This window comes from Lithobates pipiens, unplaced genomic scaffold, assembly GCF_037356315.1.
Source record: "Lithobates pipiens isolate NorthernLeopardFrog02 unplaced genomic scaffold, aLitPip1_a1.2 Scaffold_35, whole genome shotgun sequence".
Taxonomy (NCBI): domain Eukaryota; kingdom Metazoa; phylum Chordata; class Amphibia; order Anura; family Ranidae; genus Lithobates; species Lithobates pipiens.
In genome coordinates, this window is record NW_027507811.1 from 8,850,967 (window position 1) to 8,873,781 (window position 22,815).

Genomic DNA, 22,815 nt, shown 5'->3' on the forward strand with positions numbered 1-22,815 from the left:
CGTGTGTACGAGGGCTTAGAGATCGCAGAATTGTCGCAGATGGTCATGCGCTTGAATGAGAGAGGAGTATTTACCTTGAATGAATGATAGATTGGAAGAGTGTATATAGACCAATGCATACGTTTATATTTGTATACCTGGAAGAGATCAAGATTAAAAGCATAATAATCATTAGATTCATAAAATTCCAGGTGATGAATTGAAATGATTGTTTGGATTCAAGAAACTGCTTACTCTTAAGGCCGTATTAACACTACGAAACGTTTCTCAGGGCTGCAGTTCCTCTGAGTTCCACAAGGTAGTGATCTCACTTCTACCCAGACAGGAAGTCTCTATGGAAAGCAGGAAGTGATGTCAGGGACAGACAGGAAGTGTTGTCAGGCTCAGACAGGAAGTTCCGTGTTCGAGGAATTATAGAGAAGATATTTGCTGGAATCGGCAGCAGAGGAGGTAATAAGATATTATTTTATCATAGCTCTCATCACTGTCTATTATTGTGAACCAAATTTCTCAGTTCATATTTGCCCTTTAACTGTCCCTCTTTTCAGTCTGGTCTACACCCAGACAAATCAATATTTTATTTATCTGTCCAAAGTGTTTCTATCGCTCTCAGTTTTTCATCGGATATCAGATGATTTCCCGTAAACGCCAGTATAAAAGAAAAGTAATGGTGACATAAAACATAAGTGGGATTAACTGATCACATTGTCACCAAATGTCAAACCCAAATCGAAGTTTTCCCTCTCTGAACGGAGCTCCGATGCCGGCTGAAGTCTGCTTCGGGAACCGACATGACTGGGGAGTGCCGATCCCCTGGTCCTCAGCAGAGCTCTGTGGTTCTTCCCTCTGATCTCCTCATCACTAGAGGACAGGGATATGGTACAAAGACACAGTAGTAACACTGAGTTTGAGTAGAAAAACCACAGAGGAGGACCAGGAGATGGAAAGTCCAGGAAGAGTTGGTTTCTGAAGAAGACTTTATCCCGAAGTTTGTTTGCATCAGAGCAGTGCTCAGTGGTTTGGGTAGAAGGAGAGGTAAAGATTTACCTTCATTATATAGTAAGTCATGATGGTTTGTATGTATGGGGGTGTGTAGGGGGTTCAGCCTCTGAGTTATTGTATTTCCATTTCCGTAAGTTGGGCAGAATTTTTAATATGTATGCCCAGTAACCCCCCGTCATGTCCGTCCTCTTCTTCCATAGTCACTGTGATGTCTTTTATCTCCAGCAGATGATGAAACACACATATACAGTGTGGAATTGTAGATTAACCCCTTCAGCATCAGAACAATCCTTCACATACAGGGCCGAAGGATAGGAGTCTTATTTAGATATAAAGGGCAAAGGAAAAGAGGCTACCGGACCCCAAAAACAATGCAAACACTAAACTGAGTGTAATCCTACTGGGGACCGTTCTTACATGATATAAACCCTCATATTATCCTCCATACATCCCCATCCTAATATTGTACAATCAATACAGTCCAGATAATTCTCCATGATCAATTATTGGTCTACAGGAAACCTGTATAGATCACATGACCAATGAGGATGGAGGAGGACCGGAGTCACATTATTGAGAAAATACTCAACCTCACCCTGGAGATCATCTTCCTGCTGACTGGAGAGGTGAGGAGGATTCTGGGAGGTCACATGACATCTCTCTTATCTCTATTAATAAAACACAGACCTGACCAGAGAGGTGAGGAGGATTCTGGGAGGTCACATGACATCACTCTTATCTCTATTAATAAAACACAGACCTGACCGGAGAGGTGAGGAGGATTCTGGGAGGTCACATGACATCACTCTTATCTCTATTAATAAAACAGACCTGACCGGAGAGGAGAGGAGGATTCTGGGAGGTCACATGACATCACTCTTATCTCTATTAATAAAACACAGACCTGACCGGAGAGGAGAGGAGGATTCTGGGATTCTAACATGATGTTCCTATTGGTTCTCCAATACAGAGATTTCCTCTTGTGAAGTCCGGTGATCATATGACCATCACAGTGCCTCCATGTGACTCCCTAAAACCTGAGAGACACAACATGGAGAAGATTCTAGAAGTCACCAAGAAGATGATGGAGCTGCTGACAGGAGAGGTGAGGAGGATTCTGGGAATTCTGGGACATTATCCAGTAACAGACAAGGGATGTGTCTGGATGGTGACTGTATCATTGTGTGTGTCAGGTTCCTATAAGGTGTCAGGATGTCACTGTCTATTTCTCCATGGAGGAGTGGGAGTATTTAGAAGGACACAAGGATCTCTACAAGGACGTCATGATGGACAATCAGCCGCCCCTCACATCACCGGGTAAGAGGAGACTTTATTGTAAAGAAGAGAGCAGTACGGAGGCTCCATCTAGATCCCCCATCATCTGATAAACACATAGAAACAATGTATTCAGTCAGTGTGTGTGTTTCCTACAGATGGATCCAGTAATGGGAACCCACCAGAGAGATGTCCCCGTCCTCTGTATTCCCGGGATTCCACACAGGAAGATCACACCATCCCCCACCATCATCAGGTAGATGAGGAACAATTATTGGTAGTTGTGATTTATACACAAGAATGTTTGTCATAATGAATGTTTTCTTATATATTTAGAGTAGAAACCATAGAAATGATAATATTGTTGTTAAAGAAGAGGATGAAGAGTACGGTGTGATGAAGGAGCTTTTTGAAGGACACAAGGATCTCTACAAGGATATTATGATGAAACTACCTAGTAGTAGAACCCCACCAGAGAGATGTCCCTGTCCTCCTCTGTATTCCCGGGATTCCACACAGGAAGGTCACACCATCCCCCACCATCATCAGGTAGGTGGAGTTGAGGGTCGGGAACATAAAGTGATTGAACACTCTGACATGTGGAGATGATGTGTGGACTCTACAAGATGATATTTTCTATGTGATCTCACATCATAAATACTTCTATGTTACAGATGTTATTTTCTGCCATTCTGTTGGTTTAGGGTGAAGATCTGAGGAACATGAAAGTTGAGGGTGAAGTAGAAGAGACGTATGTGAGGGATGATCAGCAATATACGGAGGAGGCTGGAATGACGAGGACATTCATAGAGGAGGACACTCCTACAGAGATCAGCACAGGTGACCCATCATATATTCTTCTCTTATCTCTGTTACCGCTCACTGATTGGTCCAGAGTAGGGTGGGAAATAAGCTATAGAAGGCTAGGCCTATGGTCACTTTTTCTATGGTAGAGGGTCACGTGCCCCAGTGTCTAGGCTTGTGTAAAGAGCATGGACCTCCCAGCCCCCATTGGTTCCTGCTCTTCTGACAAGGCTGTGTAAATGTAGAAGTGATCTGGGAGGACCAAAGGCCCTTTGACTGAAGAGGGGGGAAAAGTCCCGGCTGGTTGGGACCTCCACAGAGAACATCTCCTCACTCATATCTACCTGATCCAGATGGGATCTTGATGGAAGTGAACTAACCCTCTCATATCTATTGATGATGTTTTTATATTTTTCCAGGACACGCCATGGAGAAACCCTCAAAGGATCGTCTCACTTTATCTCCAGGTTGTAGAATGGAAGATGAGGACATCACAGGAGATTGTGGAGGAGAAAAGACAATGATCTCCACTATGGATGGTGGACTTCACAGTGTGGATAGACCATGGAATCCCTCCGACTCTGAGCAACCTCGTACTGTGGGGGAAGGTTCTGGGATTCAGAGGGAGAGAAAATTTTCCTGCCCTGAATGTGGGGAAATTTTTACCTCTGAAGTAAGCCATACTGTACATCAGAGATTTCACACGGGTGAGAAGCTTCATTGCTGTTCTGAGTGCGGAAAATGTTTTCTTCATAAATCAAAACTTGACATACATTACCGATCCCATACGGGGGAGAAGCCATTTTGCTGTACTGAATGCGGGAAATGTTTTTCACGGAAGTCCTGTCTTTCCATACATCAGAGATTGCACAAGGGGGAGAAGTTGTATTCCTGCCCTGACTGCGGAAAAGTTTTTTCCCAGAAGACCCATCTCTCCAGACATGAGAGACTGCACACAGGGGAAAAGCCTTATGCCTGCCCTGAGTGTGGGAAATGTTTTCCATGGAAATCAGACCTTGCCATACATCAAAGATCTCACACGGGGGAGAAGCCGTATTCCTGCCCTGAGTGCGGGAAATGTTTTTCAGGCAAGACCAGTCTTACCCAACATCGGAGGTCTCACACGGGGGAGAAGCCGTTTACCTGTTCCGAGTGCGGGAAAGGTTTTTCAAGGAAGTCCATTCTTACTTCCCATCAAATATGGCACACGCGAAAAAAGCTGTTTTCCTGCCCTGAGTGCGGGAAATGTTATCCACGGAAATCCGAGCTTGTCAAACATCAAAAATCCCACACCAAGCCAGAAACCGTATTTGTGTCCTGAGCGCGGAAAATGTTTTTCATGGAAGTCTCGTCTTACTAGACATTAGAGAACCCACACAACCCTCGAGGTGTATTAGTGTGGGAATTGTCTTCTATATGGATCATATTTTGCCGTACATCAGAGATCTCACACTGGGAAGAAGCTCACCTTGATATAGACCTCAGAAAAGACGTGGCTGAGTTCACTAAACCCTTCAAATTGCTGTCTGGCTTACTCTACCAGGGCAACGGGCGGTGGGAGGTGGCACTGCTGGTTGAGCCTCTCCTACAGCATAGTCTGATATTCCTTAGTGGGAAAAATTGTGGTGAAAGAGGTGCCAGAGAACGTTTGTGAGGGAAGAGCATTGAAGATCAGTCAGTACACGGCAGGACTCATAATTTCAGAGCAGTAGCTGTAGTATCACTCTTCTCAGCCACCTGCTGGCCTAAAGTGGTTAATATGATGATGTTGTTGGATGGAACATTAAAAATGTACCTTAAAAAAATTCAGCTATATTATTCAGACGAAGCAGACGTAACTTATACATGCAGCGTCGTGGAGTTGGGCCAGGAATGGAGTTTCATGGTGAAACCCAACAAGTGGTGGAGCAGGGAGGGTCTGATATAGATGATAATGAAGGACCCAACACAAAAAATGGCATGGATTTCCCTCACCGAAAAAATACTTCCTGGATCTTTATCTTTTGATGAGGGCTAGGAATGGGTTTCCATGGGGAACCCAACACGAGGAGGAGGGAGGAGGATCCGATATACCTACTGGACCCTTATTTTTCGATGAGGGCCAAGAATGGATTTCCATGGGGAACCCAACACGAGGAGGAGGGAGGAGGATCTGATATACCTACTGGACCCTTATCTTTTGATGAGGGCCAAGAATGGATTTCCATAGGGAACCCAACACGAGGAGGAGGGAGGAGGATCCGATATACCTACTGGACCCTTATTTTTTGATGAGGGCCAAGAATGGATTTCCATGGGGAACCCAACACGAGGAGGAGGGAGGAGGATCCGATATACCTACTGAACCCTTATTTTATAATGAGGGCCAATAATGGATTTCCATGTAGAACCCAACACGAGGAGGGGGAGGAGGATCTGATATACCTACTGAACCCATATCTTTTGATGAGGGCCAAGAATGGATTTCCATGGGGAACCCAACACAAAGAGGGGGGAGGAGGATCTGATATTCCTACTGGACCCTTATCTTTTGATGAGGGCCAGAAATAGATTTCCATGGGGAACCCAACACGAGGAGGAGGGAGGAGGATCCGATATACCTACTGGACCCTTATTTTTCGATGAGGGCCAAGAATGGATTTCCATGGGGAACCCAACACGAGGAGGAGGGAGGAGGATCCGATATACCTACTGAACCCTTATTTTTCGATGAGGGCCAAGAATGGATTTCCATAGGGAACCCAACACGAGGAGGAGGGAGGAGGATCCGATATACCTACTGAACCCTTATTTTATAATGAGGGCCAATAATGGATTTCCATGGAGAACCCAACACGAGGAGGGGGAGGAGGATCTGATATACCTACTGAACCCATATCTTTTGATGAGGGCCAAGAATGGATTTCCATGGGGAACCCAACACAAGGAGGGGGGAGGAGGATCTGATATTCCTACTGGACCCTTATCTTTCGATGAGGGACAATAATGGTTTTCCATGGGGATCCCAACATAAGGAGGACTGAGGAAGATCTAATATACCTACTGGACCCTTATCTTTCGATGAGGGACAATAATGGTTTTCCATGGGGATCCCAACACAAGGAGGACTGAGGAAGATCTGATATACCTACTGGACCCTTATCTTTTGATGAGGGCCAGGAATAGAATTCCATGGGGAACCCAACACAAGGAGGGGGAGGAGGATCTGATATACCTACTGAACCCATATCTTTTGATGAGGGCCAAGAATAGATTTCCATGGGGAACGCAACACAAGGAGGGGAGGAGGATCTGATATACCTACTGAACCCATATCTTTTGATGAGGGCCAAGAATGGATTTCCATGGGGAACCCAACACAAGGAGGGGGGAGGAGGATCTGATATTCCTACTGGACCCTTATCTTTCGATGAGGGACAATAATGGTTTTCCATGGGGATCCCAACATAAGGAGGACTGAGGAAGATCTAATATACCTACTGGACCCTTATCTTTCGATGAGGGACAATAATGGTTTTCCATGGGGATCCCAACACAAGGAGGACTGAGGAAGATCTGATATACCTACTGGACCCTTATCTTTTGATGAGGGCCAGGAATAGAATTCCATGGGGAACCCAACACAAGGAGGGGGAGGAGGATCTGATATACCTACTGAACCCATATCTTTTGATGAGGGCCAAGAATAGATTTCCATGGGGAACGCAACACAAGGAGGGGAGGAGGATTTGAGATGCCTTCTGGACCCTTATGTTGTGATGAGGGCCAGGAATAGATTTTCACGGGGAATCCAACACTAGGAGGGGGGAGGAGGGTCTGAAATAGGTGTTAATGGAGCACCCCACACAAAATATGACATGGAGCCCCCCCCCCCCAGCACACACACAAAAAATCTACCTATTAGACCCTTATCCTTTGATGAGGGCCAGGAATGGGTTTCCATGGGGAACCCAGCACAAAAATGGGGGTTTGAAGATCTGATATACCTACTGGACCCTTATCTTTTGATGAGGAATGGATTTCCATGGGGAACCCAAACCCAACACAAGGTGGGGGGAGGAGGCTCAGAGATAGATGCTAATGGAGGACTCTACATAATACAAATAGCATTGAGCCCCCCCCCCCCCCCAAAAAAAAAAAACTTACTGTACCCTTATCCCTTAATGAGGGCCAAGAATAGATTTACATGGGAAACCCTACACAAGGAGGAGGGAGAAGGGTCTGATATAGTTGTTAATGGAAGACCCTACCAGGGGCAGCCCGTCCATTAAGGGTGCATGGGCGTCGCCTCCCCTATCCATCGCGGCCACCCCCCATTCATGCGTTCGGCCCCTTTTAGGACATCGGGTGCATCAATTCCAGTGCAGGGTGGGTAGATTTTTTTTAAGCACTGATTAGAGCCAGAGGCTCTAATAGGCTTCAAAATAGGATGGGCTCGGGCCGCTGAGAATGCGCTCAGAGCCCATTCAAGTGTGTGAGAATAGGGAATGAATATTCCCTAGTCTCATACTGAATCGCCTCTCCACCAATCAGGAAACGCGGGTCTGAGACCCATTTCCCGATTGGCCGAAAGGAGAAGAGTTCTGATTGGCAACCGAGGAGGAGGGAGGAGATGGAAGCCGCTGAGCAGGGGAAGGAGAAGCTGCTTTTGATGCCCGCGGAGGAGAGCCGGGGAAACCGCCTGTGATTGCCAGCCATGGATGAGGTAAGTTCACCAACCGGCAGCAACAGATTTTCATGGGGAACCCAACACAAGGAGGAGGGAGGAAGATCTGATTTACCTACTGGACCCTTCTGAAGAGGGCCAGGAATGGATTTCCATGGGAAACCCAACACACGGAGGGGGAGGAGGGTCTGATGTTAATTGAGGACCCCACACAAAAAAATGGCATCCTGCCGCCCCCCCCCAAAAAAAATACCTTCCAGAACCTTATCCAGTGAGGACCAGGAATGGATTTCCATGGGGAACCCAATACACAGAGGGGGAGGAGGATCTGATGTTAATGGAGGACCCCACACAAAAAAATGGCATGCTGCCCCCCCACCAAAAAAATAAAATAAACTACTAAAACCTTATCCAATGAGGGCCAGGAATGGATTTCCACAGGGAACCCAACACAAGAAGGATCTGATATCAATGTTAATGTACCCCATACAAAAAATGTTGGCATGGAGCTTACCCTCCCACAATACCTACTGGGCTCTTATCTTTTAATGTGGGCCATGCATGGATTTCCATGAAGACACCAATACAAAGGCGGTAACTACCCATCTTTTGATGAGGGTCAGGAATGGATTTCCATGCCGAAAAAACAAAAAGGAAGGGGAGGAGAGTCTGATATACATGTTAATGGAGGGCACTGCACAAAAAAACCTACTGGGCCCTTATCCTATAGATTTCCATGGGGAACCGAACACAAGGAGAGGGAGGAGAATCTAATATACCTACTGGACCCTTATCTTTTAATGAGGGCCAGGAATTAATTTCCATTAGGAGCCCAACACAAGGAGGGAAGGATGGTCCAATATAGATGGCAATGGAGAATCCCATACAAAAAAATGGCATGGAATGGATTTCCATGGGGAACTTAACACAAAAAAAGGTGTGGGATACTCTCCAAATTCCACATCAGGCCCTTTAATTCTGGTTTGGATTTTCAAAAGGAACCCCACACATAGAAACAAGAAAAAAAACAGATCTTCATCTCGTCAGCCAGCGGTGTTTCGGGTTTGCCCTGTTTTTTTTTTTTCACCCTTGAAGTCGATGCAGAGAACTGCTGCTGATGGCTGCCGGGCCACTGCTGCCATCACGTGCATTGGGCCTTCAGATGTGCCACCATGGAGGAGCCTACGTCCAGCGCTGAAGCCACTGATTCTGGCGGTCCTGTCCCTACCTGGGATGATTTCTCCCCTTTAGAGTCGGATGTGTCCGGTGGGTTCGCGGAGACTGCAGCGGAAGTGTCAGTTCCCACTGCCATCCTTTTCTCTGAGGCCCTTGCAGTGACTGCTAGTCTGGAGCAGGTGGTGCCAGCGACCTGTCTCCCTCCTGAGGAGACCCAAGCATCTGCCTCGGCTACCACCTCCGGTGTCACTGTTACAGAGGATTGTGGCCCTACGATCATTACTCGCCTGGCCCAGTATGTTCGTTCATCGTGTGCTAAGAGAGGCGAACGACCTCGTGTTTCTCCCTGCCGGTGCCTGAAGCCGGTGAGTGAAGAAGGGATGGAGAGTGTACAAGACAAATAAAAGTGACTGTTATGTAAAGTAGCTGTCATGTATCGGGCCTCAAAAAACCTTTACATCATCGAAATGGTATCACTACCACCTTGGATTACAAATATGGGTTGTGTGATATCAATACATTTTTTGGAGAGACCAAACCAGGGAAATGGGACATTAATGGTGCAATACTCAAAAAGAAAAAATTATATATATAAAAGTTTTTTTCTATAAATATTTTATTATACAAATCCCATAAAAACAAAAAGGCAATCTATATAATCATACTAAAATATTGTATACAACTTTGTGGTCCAGCAAGAGGTATGGCTGAGGTAGTTGTGATTGATTTATCCCGACATGTTTCGCTTATTGCTTCATCAGAGGATAAGCCAACTACCAAAAGAAAAAACATCAATTAAATTCACAATATCCAATTCTTTACATAATTTTGTACATATAGCCAGCATATATATTGTTGTTAAACGGCATGAGTAAGGCTCAAAAAATGGAAAGGTATGCTCACCCCCACTTCACCACCCCATTCACCGCCAGAAGGATCTTCCAGATGATATAGAAGATGCAGGGCAACAAGCCCGACAGCCAAGTGATATAGCAAGGAGGGCACAGACAGCGACTAATCGGGACAAATTAATAAGAAGAAATATAAATTTTTTGTAATTTAAAATATTTTATAGGGGGCAATTAATTTAACATTTTAATTATATCACAAAATGAATAATCTTATAGCAATATCAGCTTGTTCTATCATATCTAACAATCATTTTGGTTTAATCATTATGCCTTTTTTCAAAGATGAAATAGCGATTCCTTTTTACGGTCCACGAGTTTATTATTAAACCAACAAAAGTGTCCAGAAGCCCCTTCAAAGTAAACTAAACCCTGAAGGATAGCGCACCCAACAAGCTTCACAGCCTGTTTACAGGGTGTCTAGAAAGAAGAAATATATTGTAAGTCAATTGATACTTAGAAAGAAGTATTCCAAGCGATACATTGTTCAAGATTGTATACTAACCGTTTTTAAGGCATGAACTTCCTCCTAGCACGGCTCCTCCACAACTGAGCCGGATATAATCATGTCCCAATATATAAGACCGCTGTCCATCGAGCCGGCGTCTGACGTCACCGGCTCGATGCGGACGTCTAAAGCAACAATGCGCATGCGCGAGGTGGGCCAAGATAGAATCGGGAAACTACATTTCCCATAACGCAACGGTGCAATCACCGGCATCCAACGTCACGCTGAAAAGAAACAGCGAAAACAAGGCTAGTGCGGTACTCAAAACAGCACGCTCGCACTGCCCTTTGATGTCAAACTCCCCAAACTAATACGCAGGCATTGCTGCTAACACACGGACATCTCGCTCGGCAGGACATAATCAAACCGAGCTAAGATGTCCTTGGGCGTCCATATGCTCCTCCCTAATGCCACAGTGACACAGACCGCAGACCAGAAACCGTGCATCTGGAATAAAAAATTACATGCGATTCTCCAAAAGGGGGAATCGCATGGTGAGTTGGTGTTGATGGGGGGGGAAAAAAATATATAAGAAGGAGGAAAAGTGGGGCAAAGGGAGGCAAAAACATTTTTTGAGCCTTACTCATGCCGTTTAACAACAATATATATGCTGGCTATATGTACAAAATTATGTAAAGAATTGGATATTGTGAATTTAATTGATGTTTTTTCTTTTGTTTGATTTTGTTATTTTGGTAGTTGGCTTATCCTCTGATGAAGCAATAAGCGAAACATGTCGGGATAAATCAATCACAACTACCTCAACCATACCTCTTGCTGGACCACAAAGTTGTATACAATATTTTAGTATGATTATATAGATTGCCTTTTTGTTTTTATGGGATTTGTATAATAAAATATTTATAGAAAAAAACTTTTATATATATAATTTTTTCTTTTTGAGTATTGCACCATTAATGTCCCATTTCCCTGGTTTGGTCTCTCCAAAAAATTTATTGATATTTCTATTAGGGATGAGGTGCCATGTAATGGGGTGTTGATGGAGGTCTGAATCAGTTCTTTTTTGATGGGTTGTGTGATGTCGAGGACGATATGCTGACAGCCACTTCACACACACACACACATTTAAACTGTTGTCAGTGGAGAACATTCCAGAGAGCTGTACTGCCCGGACTATGCTAGACTGAATGCTGCTGCCGGAAGATACATGGAGTACCCACCTAAGCCATGTTGGATAAAAACTTGAGGTTGTTGGGGTGATCCACTCTGAATGGTGACCTGTGATCTTCAGCAGGATATTGCTTCCCAAGTGATGAAGAGAATCTTATATGTCCCCAGCTGCCATATGGACAGACTGAGGATGCTTTTGCAAGAGGACCTATGTCTTGACGTGCGGTCCCTTTGCACCGAGGCCTGGCTGCTTGTTGCCTGAAATGCAGCTGTACCTCTTTGTTCCCGGAGTTGTCACTGAAGAATAAAGGAGACTGCTGGGAAATATAGTCCACTCAGAGTGAAATTGATGGGCTATGACATGTCATGGACACTGGGTGTTTAGTCACTTAGATTAGGCTGTGATAGAGGGGTAAATTCCCACCATACATATGCGTAATGGACTAAACCATACATCTGAATTGTTTCTAAGGTGGTCACCGGGTGGCATGAGCAGTTCTGACCTGAGTGGACTTTATTCATATTATGTACTAAGTGCAAGTTGATGTATACTTGATACCTATGTTTATTTCATGTGGTACGCCACATTTATATATAAATATATATTGTTATATTGTTAACCCTTTCCTGTTTCACTACCCATCCCAGTTTTTGCCAGGACACTCGCTCTCAGGCTTGAGAGCTTAAAAAAAAATTTCTGCAAACTCCGAGACGTCGTTTTGTGGGCAGGGGGAGGATGTAGTAACCTGGGATTTAGGCAGGGTTGGTCCTCAAAAATTTACTTGCCAGGAATAGTTATCCTGGTTGATTGTTATGCCGCGTACACACGACCAGACTTAGGTCCGACAGACTTCTGACGGAGTTCTGACGGAGTTCTGACAGAGTTCTGACGGACTTTACGAATGAACGGTCTTGGCCACACACAATCACACCAAAGTCCGACGGATTCGAACGTGATGACGTACGACTGGACTAGAATAAGGAAGTTCATAGCCAGTAGCCAATAGCTGCCCTAGCGTCGGTTTTAGTCCGTCAGACTAGCATACACACACGAGCGGATTTCTCGGTAGGAACTGGGTCCGGCAGAGTTCTGTCGGAAAAATTTGAAACATGTTCCATTTCTAAAGTCTGTCAGACTTTTGAAAATCAAAAGTCCGCTGCAGCCCACACACGATCGAATAGTCTGCCGGAATTGTTCCGTCGGACCTTTGATGTTGAAAAGTCCGCTCGTGTGTACGCGGCATTAGAGATCTATAGATTTTTTTTTTTTACCCCTAAGTTTGGCATTGTTGCACTTTTCTCTTCTGCCACTAGGTGGCCGGGCACTGGGTGGTACTAGATACGAGAAGAGCAACACAAGGGCAGATTATGAGTATGTGGGGTATCTCAGCCAATGGGCAGGGGTTTTCTTTAATCCCTTGGCATGCTTGGAGAGCCTATATATTTGGGTGGAGTCAGGTGATCTGGGTTCTGTGCCTCCTTGGCGGCTGTCAAGGTGGACGTGTGTTGTATTGCCCGGGCTGCTAGGCTGGAAATTAGGCCTATCCCAGGGTTGTCTGGCTGCTAGGCTGTGTGAGGGCCTATCCAGAAGCAAGAAAGCAGCGCAGGGTTGGGATTGCAGCTTGCAGTTCAACCAAAAGTGACGGTTCTGCTGGCCGGGGAACCTGTCAGTGGTCGCAGATAGAAGGGAAGCTTTCACCACAAAGGGACCAACCACCTTGTTGCCAGTGAAAACAGTGAGTAACTGAAGCAAGTACCGGAGCAGTATTCTCACAGAACGGGCATGGTGGAAAATCTGGAAACTTCAGGCGGTGATCAAGCCAGGGACCCAACCAGCGGAGGTGATGCTTGCAGAGCAGCCTTGTATGTCAAGCCAGGGACTGAACTGGTCAGCAAGGGTGCAACTTGAGAAGTATCTGGAGTGACAAGCTAGGGACCCAGCAGAGAAGTGGGGGGTGACACTTGAGGGAGATACCACTGCAAAGATGGGGGGAACTCAAGGGATTCAGAGGGTCTAGTGAGAGACCGGAAGCTCAGTTTGGAAGAACTACAAAAAGCAGTTGTAGTGAAGCAGAAGGAACTGATACATTTAAGTTAGGAACTGTTAAAGACTGTTGCCATAGGAGACAAAATTCCTGCATGTGCAAATGGGGCACCTTGCTGAGGCCTTTCACTGCACATCTGTCCTCCTATTGAAGTCTTGGAGTCTGCCAATTGAATCTACAACTACTTAAGAGTGTCCTGGCTTTAGCCTTCTTTCCCCCAAAAATACAAAAAGGACTGTTAAGAGAAATAAAATCTCTTTTGCATCCAAGAAGTGTCTGGCGCCCAATGACTTTCATCATCTTTGCACCCACTATGCCTCACAACCCACTACTAGGATGTCAGCTATCTCTGACTTGGAAAGTTCTCATTAGACTGGACAAGATCGGAGACCTTGCTACATATGTTTCAGAGGTGTAACATGCTGAAAGGGAATGGGTGATTTCCCATCTCATCTACGCACCAAAAACAAATAAATAAAAACCTGGTTTCGATTATATTCCACCATATACGCTCAACATATCAAAAAAAAAAAAAAAATCTTATAAACATATTTTCATCCCATCTCATCTGCACTGGAACATGGGGTCCTTTTAGGGTTGCCACCTCATCCCTTTAAAACTGAACACATATTAATTACACGGGTTCTGTGGCTGATTAACCGGTTCCCGACCAGCGCACGCCGATGAACGTCGGCAGAACGGCATGGGCAGGCATATTGGCGTACAGGTACGTCCAACCTTTAATGCCGCCCTGCCATCGGCGGCGCGCTCGCGTGCTGGCCGGGACCCCCGTGGCATACCCGCGATCGTCTCACGGGGCGGCTGAACGGAGAGATGCCGTTGTAAACAGCATCTCCCCGTTCTGCTTAGCAACAAGTGACGCTGATCTCTGCTCCATGTGATTGGAGCAGAGATCAGTGTTCACTAAATGAAAGCCCAGCCCCCAACAGTGAGTAAAGCCTCATACACACGGTCGGACTTTGTACAAACTTTTCCGTGGACTTTTGTACAAAGGGCGTGGTCCACAAGTTTGTATTGCATACACACGGTCGGACTTTTTGACAACAAACACAACGTACTGACGCCACTTCAAAAGAGGACGTTCAATGACTCCATCGCCACCTTTGGTCAACTTCTGTATTGTAGTCTGATCTTTTGCATTGGTTCTGAGCATGCGTGTTTGTACCTTGTACAAAAGTCCGATGCTTTTGCGTACACGCGGTCGGACTTTGCTCCATCGGACTTTTGTTGCCAGAAAGTTTGTCCGTTCGCGCAGCCAACAAAAGTCAGATGAAAACAGAAAAAGTTTGTCCGATGGAGCGTACACACAGTCGGATGTTGCTCCAAAACAGCTAATTTGCATGTTTGTTGTCAAAAAGTCCGACCGTGTGTACGGGCCTTAACACTGTTTTGGATCCCAGACAAATGTCTGGCCGAGTTATCTGCACCTGGTCTAATTCAAATGTCCATGCATGCATGTTTAGAAGGAGTACGCTGACACACACTGTTCAGTGAAAAGCTTCCTTTATTGCTCTGGGCATATAGCCCCCTTTATAGTAGAAGACGACTCATTGTTTGCAAAAGCATCATCTCAGGTGTATTCTGTGCTGTCATCAGAGATTGGAGGACCCTTATCTAAGGGGTCGTCTGGCCAGTTTCATCCAGGTTTTCTGCTGATGGCTTGTGGACTCCTGGACTCACTCCGATGGGAGGGGGGGTCTCTAGGTGAGGCATTTTGAGTAAGGCGATTCAGCATATATCTTTACATAATAGAAAATAGTCATTTAATCAAAGTATTAAACAATCCATAACAGTCCCCCCTTGAAATGTCTATTTCCTATTCTGTCCCTAGTAGGTGGTCTAACTCATCTGTCCTCATGTGCCCTGGAACTTTTTTCTTGCTGTACGTTAGATGGTTGATGGCTGGCCCATCACCCCCCTTGCCACAGTCTTTGCACATGTGGAAGTCAGATGCTATCCCTATGGCTGAATGATCTTATAATTTATAGATATGGGGAGGGACTGTAATGGGGCATAGGGCTTCTCATAGTCCTTATCTTCTGCGTCCTGCTGCATCATCACTGGGGTCGCTTGGTCAACTGTTTTGCCTAGGAATTTCTTTACGTATGGAATAACATAACATACTATAGTAGCTAGAAAGACCAGAATAACTAGTATTACAGTACCTATCCGAGTCAAGGTCTTCTGCCAACCACCCAAACCACTGGTCCCATGGCTGATCTATACCCAAATTCTTCTTCAGCTCTACTGATAGGCTTTCCAACATTTTATGGCCAGGGTGACCTTACCATTTGGACCAGTGTTGTCAGGTATGTATGTATAGCATGTGCCTGTACCTTCTATCATTTTACAAACAACCCCCCTTCTCCGCTAAAATCATGTCCAAGGCCATCCTATTCTGAAATGTCATGTAAGATGTGGGTGCTAATTGGTCAGCAATCCCCTGTAGGGCGTCTCTAGTGTAATTTACAAACCACTGCTGGTTGTAATATATGTAATTTATACAGTCTACATTTTTGTTGACAGTGATTATGGGAATCGAAGACTCAAAACCTGCCTTAACTTGGTCTCGGGCTTTAAATTCATTTGGGAACCCCTATGGCATCTATATATACATGTGGGTGAAAACTTCCCTCAGGAGCACTCCTCTTAGTGATAGCCACCTGTTGGGCCCTCACCTGATTTAACAGGAAAAGGATATACAATGTAGACATCATGGTGCAGTCAATGTCTTGTCCTCCGGACTTGGGACTTTCTTACAGTGGAAGGGGCGGATTCAAGTGTTTTTCCCAGCCAACTTTACAGATTTGCTTGTGGTCAGCAGCACCCGGAAGGGACCATCATATCTGGGTTCAAGAGACCTTTTTCCCACAAATGTCTTTACCAGCACCCAATCTCCAGGTAGTAGTTGGTGTGTTCCTGTATCTAATTCAGGATCTGGAATGGAAGAAAACACCTGGGCACGTATTCGGGTTAATTCTCGTGATAATGCGGTTACATAATTAGTCAACACATCAGACTGCAGTTATAACTGTGGAAAATAACGACCAAGTCTAGGGGCTAAATCAAACAAAATCTCATAAGGGGGTAGGGGAGTGTTCTCCCCTTGGTGTGTATCTGATGCTGAACAGGGCAATGGGCAGGCTGTCCAGCCAATGCATACCAGTCTCTTGGGCCATTTTTAACATTCAAGTCTTTATTGTGTCATTCATTCTTTCTACCTTCCCGGTACTCTGGGGGTGGTAGGCTGTGTGAAACTACTAAGGTGTACTCAAATCATTCAATCTTTGGCATTTGGATGTGGTCAAATTGTATCCGCTGGAAAGGGAGCCCCGTAATGATCCGCCCCAAGGGGAGGGGTAATGGAGGGGCGGGCATGACCTGGTGCCTTAGGAACCAGGAAGATAGAAGAGGGAGTGGTAGGTAAGGAAAATAGAAGAAGGGGAGGAGCGGTATAAAAGGGGGGGCGGAGCTAGAGCGGGCACCAGTGCACGAGGGAACTCATCGGAGGAGGCAGCTTTACCACCCTCCCTCCCTACTGTGGGGTTGTTCTTTAGTGCGGGGGTGTTTTGTATCTGGCTGGTGTTTTTTCTTGCAGGGGCAGATGGCTGGTCGTCACAACAGTGGAAAACGGTCCTTTTGGGGGGCTGCAGCGGTATCTTTCTGGTGGTCTTTGACGGTGGCAGTAAACGGAGGTGATCAAAAAGGGGTGGGGGGGCTCATCTGTAATATGGGCCCCTCCGGTGTATTCCTGAACGGTGGACGGAATACTGGGATGTTGTGCATTTCTGAATGGTGGACGGAATACTGGGATGTTGTGTATTCCTGAACGGTGGACGGAATACTGGGATGTTGTGTATTCCTGAACGGTGGACGGAATACTGGGATGTTGTGTATTCATGAACGGTGGACGGAATACTGGGATGTTGTGTATTCCTGAACGGTGGACGGAATACTGGGATGTTGTGTATTCCTGAACGGTGGACGGAATACTGGGATGTTGTGTATTCCTGAACGGTGGACGGAATACTGGTATGTTGTGTATTCCTGAACGGTGGACGGAATACTGGGATGTTGTGCATTCCTGAACGGTGGACGGAATACTGGGATGTTGTGTATTCCTGAACGGTGGACAGAATACTGGGATGTTGTGTATTCCTGAACGGTGGACGGAATACTGGGATGTTTTTCACAGCAGGAATTGGTTGTCTCTGAGCGGTCAACAGCTGGAGGCCTGGTATGTTAAAGGTACCGCAGTGAGGTTGGTGTTTTTGGTTTAAAGTGGGTCACCGTCAGAGATCACCAGACTGGAATTTAGTTTAAAAATGTTGTTTATGGTTTGATATACATGTTTATATATTTATATATTTATATATATAGCTTTGGAGTGAGTAAAAAGTTTTGGTTGTGTTAATAAAGGCTGTTGTGGCCAGTTTACTCCAAAGAGAAGGTGTGGTCTCATTATTATTAAGGTTGATAAGAAGGTCGAGGTGGCAGTGGGTTAAAAGAAAGGGGACATTTGGGCTACGCAGGTCAAGGGTACGAGGGCTTTGCCCGGTGTTTCTGCGGCATCTTCTCTGTGCATCCCGGGTTACACTTTGCACAAATGGTGCATGGCTTATGCCGCGTACACACGACCAGACTTATGTCCGACAGACCTCCGAAGGAGTTCTGCCGGAGTTCTGACAGACTTCTGACGGACTTTCCGAATGAGCGGACTTGGCCACACACAATCACACCAAACTCCGACGGATTCGAACGTGATGACGTACGACTGGACTCAAATAAGGAAGTTCATAGCCAGTAGCCAATAGCTGCCCTAGCGTCGGTTTTAGTCCGTCGGAATAGCATACACACGAGCGAATTTTTCGGTAGGAACTGGGTCCGGCGGAGTTCCGTCGGAAAAATTTGAAGCATGTTCCATTTTCTAAAGTCTGTCAGACTTTTGCGAATCAAAAGTCCGTTGCAGCCCCCACACACGATCGAAAAGTCTGACGGAATCATTCCGTCAGACTTTGGATGTTGAAAAGTCCGCTCGTGTGTACGGGGCTTTACAGAAGTTGCTAGTCAGTGGAGTGATTCCTAAAGCTACATTCATGAGAGTCTTTGACAGATGGGCAGCTCCATGTGCCCATTGTACCACACCCGAGTACATATTCCTGGGTAAGCAAGGCTTCTTGTTGCACTCGAATAGTCCATCCTTGAGGGTTGCTCCCCTCTGCTTCCAGCTTTTCTTCTCATCCGCACTTGCTGCTTCTTGTAGTTCTTTCAGATAAACTCTGTCCACTGGAAGAGTCTGTAGGGTAAGCACGGGTTGGTCTTCTTTTTCCACTCTACTTTCCACTTCTCGTGGTCCGCTGACTGCCTGTTTGGCAGTTGAATCGGCTAGATGATTGCCTCCGGCTTCCTTCGAGTTCAGTTTGCTGTGTGCTTTTACTTTCAAAGTAGCCACTTGATTTGGGAGAAGTAAGGCGTCCATCAGGTCATTGATAGCTGGACTGTGTTTCACAAGTGTTCCTGCAGCTGTCAGGAATCCTCTGGCCTTCCAGATAACACCAAAGTGGGCAACGCTAAAAGCATATCTTGAGTCTGTATGAATGTTGGCTTGTTTTCCCTCTGCCAGTTTATATGCTATAGTGAGTGCTTGCAGCTCTGTCTCCTGTGCAGACATCCCCGGTGGTAAGGCTTCAGCTTGTAGAACCGTGTTAGGTCTGAATTATGCAGGGGTATTTCACTCACATTGGGAATATGTGTGGTTTTCAGCCGCATTCATTGAAAACAGTCAAGGGGTGGCTCCTCCTCTATTCCCCCCTCGGGAAGTGGAAAAAAAGGGTTAAAGGGTTCAGTGTTTGGCAACGTAATAGAGTAATGTTGTATTGTAGAAGGAGGGAACATTGGAGTCCCAAATGTCTGGCAGTGGACAGATTTTTCGGCTGGATCTGGTTGAGTATGGCAGCAATGTCCCAGACGTTCGGATACAAAGAGCTTGAACGTTTTTTCGTAGTCTGGGAGCCCTAAAACCAGAGCTGATGAAATGGCTTGTTTGAGGGCCTCGAAGTTGGATATTGTCTCTGAGGACATTTGGAAGGGCTCAGACTTCAGGGCATCATAAATGGGTTGCATCAGTAAGGAGGCTTCTGGACCGTAGCTTCATTATCTGCTCGGAGGTCTTGGACCATTCTGTACATGTCTGGTTCTCCCATAGGGATTCTCTTCTACACAGGGAACAGAAGTGTGTTGTATGGAGATGTACAGGGTATCAGGGCGCCATGACATGAGGGCTTTGACATGCTGTGAAATAGATTTGCAGATTGGGATAACTTTAGAGGGTTTCCAGGGCAGGGGAGCTCCAACTTCCAACTGCACCATAACTGGTGGCACCTTTAAATGTCCTACATCCTCAGCTCCTGTGGACCATAGCAGAAGTGTCCTTAATGTCCAGTGGAGAAGAGATAGTAATAGATCCATCTTCAAAGAAGACAATAGAAGCCTGAAGTCTGGACAGTACATCTGCTCCCAAGAGATTGAGTGGACAGGTGGAAGAGACAAAGAATCGAGCCAGAAGGTCTGGGTACTTTCCAACTTGTAGGGGGCGGGTCAATGGGTTAGTTCTGGGAGTTCCATCTATGTCCACACAAGATATGTCAATACTGTAAACGTAGGAGTGGTCAGGTAAATCCTCTTCTCTAATCACGCTTCTGGCTGCACCTGTGCCACTTAGGAAAGTGGTTGGATGTCCCTCAATGGGTAGGGTAACCCTCGCTAATGGGCCTTCTGAGTTCTTTGAAGAGGTTGCCCTGACATGGGTTAGTGACACAGGCTTGCCCAATTCCTAGCATAGGAGATCCTGGTGTTCCGAGGTGGGATGTCCAGGGTTTTGATATTGTTGCTGCTGCACACGGTACTCCGGTTGGGCCATGGTGAGGCCTTTTCAGATTGACTTCTTGAGGCCTGCCACAAAGGCTGAAGACCTCATCTGGCTGTGTGCCATATTATGGGTGATGAATACCAAATCTGAAAAAAACTTGTGACAGTCCGGTGTAAAACTTTTCTACTGACTCCGTTTTGTCTTGAGTAACATCTTGGATACCTGTAGCTTGATCAGACAGTCTGCCCCCCGCCCACTCGCACAGCTACTCACAGAATTCCACACCAGAATTAAAGGTATTGTCATCGACAATCCTCACATCACAGAGACTTTTCTCCATGATGGGCCAGTGAGCGTCTCCAGCTTTAATTTCACATAAACTGACTAGATTTCTTATTACTGCTAAGTAGGTTTTTTTCCACTGCCTATGCAGCTTTCATCAAGAGACTTGTTTTCCTGCAGAAAACTCTTCTATTAATTGTTTCCTGTGAGTGGTCTTTGCCACAATTAAAGTAATCAAAACATTCTCAGCCTTTTCTTTCATTAACATTTGCATATTTCTTCATAACATCCATTCTAAACATATATTCTCTTTTGTACTGTTTCATTGTCTAACTACTGTTTTTCTCAACTTGCACAATTCCTTTAATATTCTAGCCTGCTAGAATAATAACTAAATCAACCCGGTCCTGTATATCCCACACATGCAAACATCACGTTATACCAGTAATCTCACAGCCTGTCAACAGTTCACATCCCTACAGACAGTCTCTCACACAGGGATCTGAAGGGAGGGGTCACCTCACTCCTTACAGTGAAGCGTAAGGATGGGGGTGAGGAACACAGCTGCAGAATGCTTCTGTCATGCTCAAAAATGAGTCTTCAGGCTTATTTTTCTTTTAACTCCGCAATACTTTTCAAACATATGCATTGCCTGATATAATTCTATTTTGCTAGACCCATCAGTGATATGCATTATAAAAATGTTGACAGGCTCATAACTAAAGCTTCATCATGTTGCATACTTTCAAATACATTCCAATATTGCACACATTATACTAGGCTTCTGCAGTTTTCAGTAAACCATTGTCAAGTAACACCCTTCGTTTTTCCTTCAGTATTTTCCACCATTCCTCCGGCTGCAATCTACCCCCTGGAGGAATGGTGATGCTACAAATTTTCGTTAATTTTTTTGCTTTCTTAACATAATTCCTCCCTCTCTCTCGAGTTTCTCTTTCCCTGGCTTAAAGCGGAGGTCCACCCTAAAGTGGACCTCCGCTCATCGGAACCCTCCCCCCCTCCGGCGCCACAATTGGCACCTTTCAGGGGGGAGGGGGGTGCAGATACCTGTACAGTACAGGTATCTGCACCCACTTCCGGGATAGCTCTCTGCGGAAAGGGGCGTAGATTACGCCCCTTTCCGCAAGTGCCCCGCTGCCCGCTGGGAAACACACAGATCCCAGAGGCAGCGGGGACCGTCCTTATTGCGCAGCGCGATTCACGCATGCGCAGTAGGGAACCGGGAAATGAAGCCGAAAGGCTCCATTTCCTGATTCCCATACCCAAGATGGCGGCGGCAGCACCTTACAGACGATCTAGAGATCGGCTTCGGGTGCCGACATCGCGGGCGCGCTGGACAGGTAAGTGTCACTATTTTAAAAGTCAGCAGCTGCAGTATTTGTAGCTGCTGGCTTTTAAAAAAAAAAAAAACGCGGAGTCCCGGTGGACTCCCGCTTTAACCAATTTCTGCCCCATTATTTTCTGTCTTGATGACTGAGATATTTATGTGTCTGCTCAGGATTTTAGACGGGTCTCGAGGTTGCCTTGGATTCTGAAAGGGTCTGGCAATTCCTCTATTCGTCACCTGGTACCGGTTCAGACTATATCCCAATCTCAAGTTAACGAGGACAGATAGTACGACAGAGAGAGGTTTTGTCTACAATGCTCGACTGCCACCTGGGTCGCCCCTGATGCGTCTTCCCAAAAACGTAGACTCAGTCACGGTTCTGCCCCTCCGAGACGGCCACAGAATGGGGGTCGGGTAGTGTGTGACCACTCACTTCCCTCAACAAGACATTTAACAGACAGATAAGTACAGCAGTTAATATTCAACAATGAGATCCTCAAATTTTCACTTCCCTCTGTTTCTTCTAAATCTCCCACTTGTTCAGGACGTCTTATCGGTTCCTGTCCACTCTTTCTACATTCACTTTCTATAGACCCAATTGACCTTCCAACCTCCTTCAAAAATGCTGAACATCAATCCACAAACACAATTATAACATGACATTTGTATGATTTGTAATAGATGTGTATGCTTGAATTATAACAACCACACAGCCACGCTACCTGCGTCCCTGACGCCCCCTTCTGGGTGACGTGCTATACCACACCATCACCTTTACCAAAAG

The 22,815-nt window shown here is 45.8% G+C and overlaps 1 protein-coding gene across 3 annotated transcripts in view; it reads left to right on the forward strand.

Annotated features, from left to right (window-relative positions):
• The window catches only part of LOC143956097 (uncharacterized), a 215,775-nt gene that overhangs the window by 169,388 nt on the left and 23,572 nt on the right, over positions 1-22,815 (forward strand). Inside the window, exon 1 of one of the 3 annotated variants that reach the window (XM_077466233.1) lies at positions 3,330-4,274. The exons of 1 other annotated variant lie outside the window; for it this stretch is intronic. In XM_077466233.1, coding sequence (XP_077322359.1) covers positions 3,509-4,274 — 766 coding nt within the window. In that variant the 5' untranslated portion in view covers positions 3,330-3,508. Of the gene's footprint in view, positions 1-3,329; positions 4,275-22,815 lie in introns of those variants that run through there. One more of the 3 variants, XM_077466232.1, reaches the window with a different exon arrangement.